This window comes from Panulirus ornatus, chromosome 4, assembly GCF_036320965.1.
Source record: "Panulirus ornatus isolate Po-2019 chromosome 4, ASM3632096v1, whole genome shotgun sequence".
Classification (NCBI taxonomy): domain Eukaryota; kingdom Metazoa; phylum Arthropoda; class Malacostraca; order Decapoda; family Palinuridae; genus Panulirus; species Panulirus ornatus.
The window spans coordinates 2,542,452-2,554,594 of NC_092227.1; the positions used below are offsets into that span (position 1 = coordinate 2,542,452).

General features: G+C 37.3%; 1 protein-coding gene across 1 annotated transcript in view; it reads right to left on the reverse strand.

Annotated features, from left to right (window-relative positions):
* Positions 1 to 5,335: 5,335 nt before the first annotated feature.
* The window catches only part of LOC139765086 (uncharacterized), an 89,385-nt gene continuing 82,577 nt past the window's right edge, over positions 5,336 to 12,143 (reverse strand). Inside the window, exon 5 of the mRNA XM_071692250.1 lies at positions 5,336 to 8,410. Within this exon, the coding sequence (XP_071548351.1) occupies positions 8,300 to 8,410 (111 nt within the window). The 3' untranslated portion in view covers positions 5,336 to 8,299. The remainder of the gene's footprint in view (positions 8,411 to 12,143) is intronic.

The following is a 12,143-nucleotide window of genomic DNA, read 5'->3' on the forward strand; positions in this document are numbered from 1 at the left end:
TTTTTTTTATTTTCATTAATGACAGTCTTATAAAAACATATACCAGGCTTCTAAAGAGGGATACAAATACTTCTGATAAAAAATACGATTTTTTTTCTTCTGCAATGTATGATTAATAAGTATCACTATATCATGATTTTTCTCAAGACACTCCCAAATAATTCATACCTGTATCATAATTCTCAGAAGCTCTGGTAAATAAGATAGATTTTTGTTTCTTATCACTTACCGATAATATTCATTTGTATTTACAGTATATACAATATAGAACAAGAACATAATTTACAACTAAATGTTAATAAATAATTATACATATCCAATTATGGACTTCTTGCACATTTGCACGCAGAAATATGCATAGAAGATTAGCCGTCAGGGCATTAGTACATAAAGTTCTACAGTGATGTGCCAGCTACAACCACTCAAAGGGTTACAAAGAATATGTGAACCATAAAGAGAAGTTGAGAATGCATTGATTTGTATCATGAACAGCAACATTAATTAGGTCTATGTTATCTTTTAGTTCTATTAAATGCATGAGTACATAAAGGAGTTATTTTTGGGTGAAAACTTGATTTCTTGATGAAGGCATGGCTTCTTAGGAATAAGCAAAACTAAGGTTATTTGATATGAAATTACAAGTAATATAGCATCCTAAATGTTTCAGCATAACCTGTTCCTTTCACTTCTTCTGTATATAACAAATGTGTATTTCCTTAATTAGATTTATTTTCAAGTCATTTTCATTCAAACAATATCAAAATCTTATCTCTTATCAAATTATCATATTTCAAGGTCAAAATTTCTGCTCTCATAGTGTAATATTCTGTGGTTCACATAACCTCCAGCTAACCCACACAGTCACACAAACACTACCAGGTATGGCTACGGTGCTTTACACAGTGGTAATAAAGCTCAGACAACCAGGAGCTTGGTGGCTGTGGCCAGGCTGTAACTACCACATCACCAAAATTATCATTAATACTTGCACCACCATCATAACATCAATCAAAATGCGAATCCAGCTGTCATATTTTACCTTGAGCAAGTTGAGCATCACCTATGTATCTTGTCTGGTTTCCCCTTTCTGTGATCAAATTACCTTAGTAACCAATATGAAAGCACTGAGATATTGTTTAATGACCACAGAAGGGAGATACAAACTATATGCATTAAACACCCATAAAACTGACATTTCAACTGTCCTCTGTATATAGTAAATACTACGTGGATAATACAATAATTACATTTATTGACAATTGGCATTCACAGTCAAAAATTTTTCCTTGCCTTGAATTATTTTGTTAATGTCACAATGGTGGTTTTGGGATGGTAGAAGTCTGATAGCACAGATTAAAAAGACTGTTGACATTTATAACAGACAATATAGTTTTGAGCAAAGCTGAGTACATGTTAAGGATGAAAGTCATATACTGTTCCAGTTAAATTTGAGACAACAATACAAAACTTCCAAAGAGTTGAAGTTAGATGCTAAGGTTGAAATCACTTTTGTGTTCGAAGTTAGTAAAGGATGGTAGATATTTCATCAGTATTAGTAGATTTAGTTGGAATGTAGCACAGAGGCATTGCCAATCAGACTATCATTGCTACATAGAAGATGGTCAGTGAAACAAACCCAACAGATAGACCCTAAAGAACTTCTGTGAGTTGGTATATCAATGAAAATTATGTGCATTTGTTTATACATAGTTGCTTACTGCCCAGGAGTCCCTTCTGTGTCTACAAGGATTCTGCAACCCTCATGTAGTTAGTTGGTCATGTCCACCGGTCTGGACCACAGGTTAAGTGTAGTGATGTTGGATGCAATTCTTATGTGCAGAGAGTGCAAAGCAATTGAGTGGCAAGTGCTCTGTGTCTTTGTTATGGTAGTTGCAACTTGGGCATCAAGGATCTTAGGATATGTTGAAACAGTGTGTGATTTCCAGAACACAGGTGGGAGAGCATGACTCTGTATGTTGGGAAGTGTGGCTTCTGTTGGGTATATGTCTGATGGTTTAGAGTTTAAGTTTAGTGTTTTTAAGCTTCTTTCAGTGTGTGTTTTTCAGTGTTATATTTGTTAGGCAGGGGCGATATGTGAATAGAGATTCATGAAATGTGAGACAGGGGTATGCTTTTTATTTCTATTTGGGGACTGGTGGTTTGTTATGGAGTGGTTGAATGGAAGGGGTCAACTTCTGTTACATAGAGCTGTCCGCCAAAACATGTGGAGGTGGGACTGTATTGGGAGGATCTTTGTTTCACAGCGTAGGTGTTGAGTGTTTGTGGCTGCTGGATAACCAGTAACATTATATAATATATATATATTTGTTGGAAAGGATCACAATTTTGCATGTGATCAAGATATTCCTATGAGTCCACGGAGAAAATGGGAACTTATCGTGTTTCATTTTCCCCATGGACTCACAGGAATATATATATATTTATATATATGAATTATGTACATGTGTCTATATGTATATGTCTGTGTGTGTATATATATGTATACGTTGAGATGTATAGGTATGTATATGTGCATGTGTGGAAGTGTATGTATATACATGTGTCTGGCAACATGTTTCCACAATGCCACAGGTTATATAGTGTTAACTAGTGGCTGTGTTTATACAGGGAGAGTACTGGGAAACTGAGCAGCAAGTGTTAGTATCTTGACTAAGGTAGTTGCCTTGTGTGTTTGAAGGGACTTGATGTATGTTGGATTGGTGTTTGCTGTATTGTAAAGATGGGTGATGTCCAGAGCATAAGCAGGAAAGCATAACTCATGTATGTCTGGAGACTGTGGCTTCAGATAGGTGTATGTCTGGTGAGGTGGAGTTCAAGACTGTATTGGGAAGTCTGTCGTTAGTTGCTTGTCGGGTCGCTTCGCTGTTTGTGTTTTGTCAATGTTAAATTTTTGGGGTTGGTGGACATGTAAATATAAACTGCTAAAGTGTAAGGCCAGGGTAAGCTATTACTTCTGTTTGGGTGTTGGGGGTTTGTTATGGATTCGTGATGCCAGACTCCACCAGCTTAAGGAGTCACCTCTGGGGAGGCTGCATCATCATCGGTAAGCAAAAGGGAGCACAATCTCATTAAACAACTTCTCACTTAAGAGGACTCCATCCTGTACTTGCTACTAAGTGTAGTGTAATGTAGCCTTGAATCTACAGGAGTTCTGGTATTACAGCCCCAAAACACCTTTATGAAAGGAATGCTGGGGGTGTATAATATCAATAATAAGAATAAAATAATAATACTGTAATAATAATAATAATAATAATATGTATATATATATATATATATATATATATATATATATATATATATATATATATATATATATATATGTGTATATATATTTTTTTTTTCTTTCAAATTATTCGCCATTTCCCACATTAGCAAGGTAGCGCTAAGAACAGAGGACTGGGCCTGTGAGGGAATATCCCCACCTGGCCCCATTCTCTGCTCCTTCTTTTGGAAAATTAAAAAAAAAAAATGAGGGGAGGATTTCCAGCCCCCCGCTCCCTCCCCTTTTAGTCGCCTTTTACGACACGCAGGGAATACGTGGGAAGTATTCTTTCTCCCCTATCCCCAGGGATATATATATATATATATATATATATATATATATTATTCATTATTATTATACAACCAAAAGACCCTTCTTACAGAGCACCCAGCAGCTTCAAGGCTTGTGGTTACATCACTTGTGAAAAGTCACCTTTGATTAAGCTGTACCATTGTCAGTTAATGAAAGTAAGTACAATCTTGCCGAGGAACTTCTTCCTCCAAAAAAGTTCCTTATCTCCATGCTCCTGATTATGGGCAACCTTAAAGTTACATGAGGCCCATAAAAGGGAGGTAGCGATGCTATTTCCTGTGGGACGGGGTAGCGACAGGAATGGATGAAGGCAAGCAAGTATGAATATGCACATGTGTATATATGTATGTCTGTGTTTGTATACATATGTGTATAAGAGTGGATGAGCCATTCTTCGCGTTTCCTGGTGCTACCTCACTGACGCGGGGAACAGCAATTAAGCATAATAATAATAATAATATATTTATATAATTTATTTGATTAACTAACCCGGGACCCCTTCCTTGGTGCTCCTACTACTTCAGAGCTGTGCTACAATCAGCAGTAGGGTAATGATAGACTCCTTTGGAGTAAGAAATTTCTCAATGAGATTGTACTATTTTTCTCCCACTGACAATGCAACCTCGCAAAAGGTGACCTTTCACTTGCTGCATACCAACATGCAGGCAAAGTTCATCTACTAATTCCTCAATGCTTCCTTCAGCTACAGTAGAAGTAGCAGGGAATGGATGGACTCCTTCAGTATGAGCAGTTCCCTGATGAGGTTGTACTCCTTTTTCTTTCAAATGATGATACAACCTTGCAAAAGGTAATTTTTCAAATTTGGTATAACCTCTTGCAGGCAGGGTCCAGTAATGCCTAAATATACACACTTACTCTCTATTTGTGCATTATGGGAAGAAGTCCTACTCTCACAGCTTTATCTCCCTTAACTTTCTTTGCTAACAAAGAACTTTTTTAAATTCTAATATAATCACTGATTCTTCAGTTTGTCCCTCTCTCTCACCAGTCATGATATAAGTCATTTCTTGTTACTTCCTGTGGTAATTACATTTGTATTTTCTTTACAAGGTTGTTTAAAATCTACTCTGATGAATCGACTTGGAATATTTTTTACGATCATGTCTCCCCTCTTCCTTTTCTCTAACATTAATCCAAGGCACCATCCTATCCCTATAACTCAGCTCTCTTTCTTCAGATGTAGTCTTGCTCTTCAATGAACCATTTATTATAAATCTTTGTTTCTTCAAGTGGAATGACCATACCATTGGTACATCCTATAATTTGGGTCTAATTGATGAGATGCTATAAATAGGTCCTTGTCCATGTACTTGAAGGCAATTTTGATATTAACCAATTGATAATTTACCATGATTAACACCAAAATCACTTTATATATGAGACTACAATTTATCTCCTGCAAGATATGAGTTATAATTAAGCCTCCATTCACTATACCTCATATTCCTCAACTTACAATTGGTTTGTGTTTGTATATGTGTGTAATTACGTATCTGTACCGTATTGGGAGGGAGTTTTACACATGTGGGGCCCCGTGTATGCATGTATGTGTTACACATATTTTGTTGTTGGTCCAGTAAATTCATTTAGGCATATATTTCTTGGGCTTGTAACACTTATAAAAAATATATAATCATTTGTATTTTCTTTGGAAAATACAAAGATTTTCATAAAAAATTTTTTCTCTTAAATTTTTTGTCAACATAACATTGTGAGGTTAATTTGTGACTTTATTAACAAAGGGACGGTCGTATTGTCTTGCTAGGTGGTGAAGGGGAAGTCAAAGGTCACAAAGACAAACAAGGTCATCACAGTTCAAGGTGACATGTAGGCACAATAACCTAAATCGTTTAGTCAGTCTTCTTTGGTAGCAATAACAACAAAGGTCATCAAATCAATACCTGAGTCTTTTGAGATCAAAATTTAGGTTATCAAGGTTACAACAGCATACAAGATTACAGAAGGCAACAACATGAGCTGTAATGACCTTTAAACTTCCCCAAATTTTCCTAAGTCACAAGGCACAACTTTCTGTGTTTGTACCAGAGTGAGAAGGTCTGGCTATACTTGAATGTGAATATCAAAGGCTGCTTTGTTGTTTTTTCTGTGAACTAAATAGGTAATTGATTACCATTATCATTTTAACAGAGAATATTTCCCACAGAAAACACATTCCTGTATGCCACACCTTCTGAAACATCATTTCAATAAAAAAATGGTCCCATTGTTGGTACATTGCAAGCCTACAATAAAGGAAACTTTCTCTAAGTTTTAAGCAGTTAACTGGAGAGAAGGACTTTGCTTTTTGTCAAAATACTATTGTGTTGTGAGATCCAAAACCTTAACTCCCTATTATTGTTCTTCCTTTGTTCTAGGCAGTATGATGTGATGCTACTGAAAACAGTGCAAATCATCTACACAGTAGCACATTACTGGTACCAAATGTAAGTGCTTCTGTGTTGCTGAAAAGCGCAGTTTCAAGTTGTAGGGCACTACACTTTTGTAAGGTAAATCATAAACATACAGCAGCTCTTGTTCCATCATATGGTACAATTGTGATATTATCCTTTCATACTCTCATTCAATAAAATCTCTCTCTCTCTCTCTCTCTCTCTCTCTCTCTCTCTCTCTCTCTCTCTCTCTCTCTCTCTCTCTCTCTCACCAGGTAATCTTGTGTACTTTGAAAATTCAAATTCTAATTTTGCAATAACGATTTGCTTGTTTTTAACACCTTTAACTGGAATTGTTCTAATGCTAACAATGTATGCTTATCTTTTTATCAAACAACCATTTACCATTAAACGATGCATTAAGACTAAAAGCAAAGTCCTGAAAACCAGTTTGTCTCGATAAGGACAAGCAAGTACCTACAGGGGCTAAAACATATGCAACTGGGTGAGTGCTATCACAGAGAGTGCGGGACTAATATCACAGTCCATATGTTATTGCCAGCCAGAAGCATTGTCATACTTTGAGACACCAAAAGCCTTAATCAAGAATTGGTGTCACTTATCACAATGTTTAGGAAGGTAGGTTTAATTTTTGATCAAGCTTCCTTCTGCAACATAAAAATATTTATTACAAACTTCTCCAACCTTTGAAAGTCTCTTCCTTGTATGTGATTTCTTTTCCAATGATTCTGGCAGTGCTTATTATTGTGAAGTCACTTCTTATTGCACAACATCAGAGTAGAGAATTTCACACATATCCACATGTCCAACCAAGTACATCAACTAATTTTAAGTTAATAATGTCCATAGAGGTGTTTTTTTATGAATCAGGAAATAATTATTTATGAAATACATTGATACATCATGGACATGAGCAATCTACAAACTGAGCAAAGTTCTCTTCTTGATTAAGGAATCTGACCTTAATGCAGTTCAAGACCCCAACAGTCAGTCATTAGAACATGGACAGGAGTTCATGTGTTGAAATTTCCTACTCTGTTCTAAACCTACAAAAAAATTAAAGCTTTAAAAACAAACTATGTCTAAACAGCTAGGAACTCTTCAAGACTGGTGCATCTCTGTCTAATGCCATACTGATCACCAGCTTATCCTGCATCCAAGATAGTTAATCTAGCCGTAAATGTACTCAGTCCAGTCGTACACCTTTCTGCCTCTGTGAGGATAGTTCAATCCAAAAAGGCAAGTATAAAATTAAAATAATCATCAGAGTTCTTTACAAAAATATGGCACACAATTTATTTTGTTTTGAATGCCTAATGACATCACAAAATCCTTAGAGAGGCGCTATGAATTTTACTTACTACATTACTAACTGCCACCACGCAGTCACTACATCTGGAAACTATGGTTCCTCAACCTTTGCCAAGGTTATCTGCCTCACAAATAGCCAAATCTAACCAAAAAATTATACTACTACTAAACTGACAAAAGTCTCCAAAGTTCTGCTAATCTTTTGAAAGATTTAAGAAATGTTTCCACATGAAAAAGATTACTGGACAAATGAGGAACCATAGGTACACAGTTTATAGACTTAAAAATCTTGCAGTCAACATCATGGATGGAATGTAGGTCATATTTGTCAAGTTAAACATGTCAACTCTTTGGGTTATCACAAAGTGATACCTTGCGACCGTCACGGTCAGTGGTAAATAGTTTCCTTCATATATCATATATTCCCAGTATGAAGGTACAGGCAAACCTTAGACGTATTTTGTATGAAGCTCATAAGTCACCCAGGCATTCTTGCATCAGACTGAATCATAGATTGTTTAAACAAAATTTTTAAGGCAAGTGATGACTCACAGATGGAAACCAAACAGACAAACAGATCAACTACTATTACTCGACATACTACATTATAATCATGCGTCAATATATCACAGAAAGAGATTATGGTAAATGGTGAAATTATAATCTCAACTTCAAAGCCATATCATCACCAATACAAGACATATACTTATTATCCAGAAAATATGTGGGTTATTAAGAAAACAATCTATTTATAAGTGCTGAAGCTTGGCTCTTTTTCAAGATACTAAGTGGTACAATGCAAAACACAATAGGCAAATTAATAATAGTCAGGTACATCATTCAGTTCTGTCTGATGCCGAATGCCTGGTTTGCTGAACATTCCCATAAGCTGAAATATCACTTAGCTATCCAACTCAGTATTCAGTGGTGGAGGATAAGTTCAAATGTCAGGTTAGGACTACAGTTTCAGGACAAGCTCAGAGAGAATCTGGTTATAGTTGTGCTCAACATTGAGCGAAGGCAGGGAGATGGTGCGATCACCATCACGTAAGTTCACCATCTCAAGCACCTGTAAAAGAAAAAATTCAAGTTATAAGATGCAAGTCATTCAGAGCTACATGACAGATTACATCAAGAAATGTGAATAACAATGAGGTGTGAATTAAGAAAACAGTCAACAGAATGAAAGAGAATACAAAAAAAATTTGTTCTAAGAAAACCACGACATAGGAAGAATCACCAGATCCCTATACTTCAAATGCTAGTAAGTGACTGAAGAAAAACAGTATGTGGAAGGGAACAAACAGCACACAAATAAATACATAAGGTACAAGTATGAAAGAAAATGAAGTTATATTTTTGGTGTAGCAGTTAGCATTCCTGACCATGAAGCATTCATAGGCTATCCAGTGTTAATCTTGCATAGATTCGAATCATGATCACTGCAGTAACTCTGCACTCAAACCAACTGTTCATCTTTTCCTAGAGACTGATTGATAAACATGGTACCTGGTTATTGCTGAGGTACACACTATATGTATATATAAAGCATGAATGAGATGACCTTGATCACAGCATTTAATTGTCTGCGCCATCTAAGTTAATACCAAAAACAAAAATTTGACAAAGTACTTACATATTAAAGAATCAGTGAACTATGAAAAAAAATTCTAACACTGTTTTACTTTCTTATACGATTTAGTTAGCAGTCCTGGAAAATCTTTAGTTGGTACAACATAACAGTGTGCAAGGAATTTGACAAGCAGGCCCTAAAGATATCCTAAACTATACTTAACATTAAGAGACACTGAGGTGAAGGGATTGTATAACCTTGAGAGACTTAAGTAATTCATGATGTGATGCTTAATAAGATCAGTAATATAGCAGCGTCAGCATGGATCTGTTCTGCTTGACTTAAAGGGGTAGAAAATTATGACCACCAAGTCTTCAATATATGCCATGAATTTGACAGTGAGAATGGTAATCATAATTACTGCTGGGAAAGTTGTCAAAGAGTTGTAACAAGTCTATGTAATGAGAAGAATCATAATAAACATCATTCAAACAATAGATGTTACCAGTTGATCCAGCTGATAAGGACAATACAACAGTATACTCAACTTCATTAAAATACTAGGTGTTACTAGATGATAAGGACAATACATTAGAATTCAATTTGTCATAGTCCAGTAATTTTGTTGAAGAAATACTAAGATGTATTCTACACAAGAAATGTATATCATTGCTGATGTTTAGAGAAAACAGTGGAAGAAAAAAAGATAATAGTGAGCCATGTAACTAGTTATGTGATGAAAGTTATTAATATAAGGGAAAGAAAGCTGGTGATGAACATGTGCAATATACGCAATATAATAAAGTGAGTACAACAAGCTTACATGGTGACCAACAAACCATACCATACCCCTTTCTTTTTGCATTCCTTTAAGATCTTAACAAAAATCTAAACATGAGTCCCTGACCACCTTTCGAATACATTGAACCTCTCTTTTAAAAGACCAATGAAACTTTCTATCATTCATAAACCATTTCTACCCTATTTGGGTCCTCCAACCGTAATCTTACATTTACTACTACTAATTACGTCTTACTAAACACCCAACTCTGGCACTTTGGGAGAGTTCAGCTTTCATTCCAGCATGACTTCATTTCTAACTTTCCCTGGGAGGAGTATCATTTCACCAACCAGAATGCCCCTGGCTGTGCTGACCATATAGCGGAGGTTATCCAAGCCAGAAGTCTTATATCCCTTCTTCCACTGGACCTTTCTCCCTCTAGTTGCAGTATGATCGTTTAAGCATGCCTGCCACACCAGGAACAGAGCATATCAAGTCCTGAAACTCTCCCCTTCCCCCGAAGTTCATTCTGCTCTGAATCACATCAAGCACACCATAAACGAATCTTTTTTTTTTTTTTACTTGCCACAATCTTCATCCTCATTAAGATTAGCTTCAATTTCCTCATACTCTTCACCAAATACTGTCCTTAAATGCATCCTGAGTATCACAGTCTTGCTCTCACTCCTTTCTAGGACAACCCTACATACACTTCACTCTTCCAGTCAATCGGTCACCAAACTGTTCATGTCCAGCCACTTCAGAGAAACGTACACCTGCCCTTAACCTGGAAATTCCAGAGCAACATTCTCCAACCCACTTACATAAGCGGCATCCTGGCCTCTCGGTCATATTCTTTCTCGACATGTTTTCTAGAGGGCATCCCTTGCAAGTAGCCACAGATTCTGCACATTTCCCTAATGATGAACCACTCAATCGTCTCATGCGCCAAAACTAACCGAAAACTGTAGCTCAGACAGCAACTGGTTCACGGGCACTGGTTATTCCATGCCAAAAAAAACTGGGAAGTGGAGAGGGTCCTGTTACCGGGTTGGGTCTTTTTGTGAATTTCTGTTAATGCCTAAAATTCATGACACACTGTTTCTTCTGATTCGTTTTCCGTGTTCTGGGCAATCGGTGCATGTTCAAACGGAAACGCTTACCTGCTAGTTGATGTATGGTTTGAGATATCACAACTCCCTACAATAAAGTCAGTTCTGGTCAGAGGGAATCCTTTGTGGAGAATCACGCTTATCGAACATCAATGGGAGTTTTGCTCCTGCGTAGCGGTAGATCGTGTCGCAAAACTGTCAGGACGTTTTCCCGTCCATAATCTAAGGTCTCTAGCATAAAAGAATCCCGAGTGAACTTCTGGAAAGGCTGTTCCGAAGCCAACGACACCTTCAGGATCCGCACTGATGATGACACAGTATTGAACACACAGCATACTCAGCACTTTCGACAATGCTCAGCAATATCCCCGACCTTGCCCGGCCTGTAACACCAGTGATTTAACAAATACGATTCTTGATCTATCCCTCGATGGCACATGCCCTCATGCATAGTCCTCATTGCTTGATCACAGAGAACTGAGGGTACTAGCTCTTTGATCTCTTGCCTCCCGTGACTGTCCTACCGTCTGAACAAAACTGGTTCCTTCAGTTGCAGTATACTCTTGTTTCCACAGAACTCTGAACACACCTTCATCTTGGACATCTGACGCTCGATCTTCGCGAATTCACGTTTTATATTCCTTATCCACCATGGGATACATAAATCCTGATGCTGCAGGTACCTTAATTTTTCCTTAGACTAGATGGATTCAAAGGAGTTCCATGAGGGTCATCCTCATAGGAGTTGGTCTCCTACATTATCATTTCTTACCTCCCACAATAAAACAATGGTATCTTCAGCAACAGCCTCTATCTCTCTCAGTTTAATTTGCTTTTCTTGACAATGCATCAGCATCACCCATGCAACTTAACTGTTCGGTGCTCCCAGTCAAATTAAACTTTGCTAAGTCAGTCACCAATGATCTGACCTAAGCACTCTTTGCTGCGGGTGCATCCATGGTGTATTATCTGTAAGAACCATAAACTTGCTGCCCAATAAGTAATCCTTGACTTGTCTGCGGCTGCCTATTTCAGAGCCAGCAGCACGAGCTTCCTTCTGATGTAGTTTGTATATATGTTCCTTTCCGACCCTTTTAGAAGCTTTCTACGTGCATGTGCTAAAGGGTGCCTTCTCGCAAGCAATTCTTGCGACACCATTTTCCACAACCCCAGGAAAAGCTGACATCAATCTCTGGATCGAAAGGTTGGGAGCTACTCCTTGACCCAGGGAAAAATCTCCCCTTTTCTCCGCGTTTGTCCCTGGGAGCGCATGATCCCCTCTCACCTTTGTTAAACACTTACTGATCTACCATGAATCCTAACCTTCATATCCTCG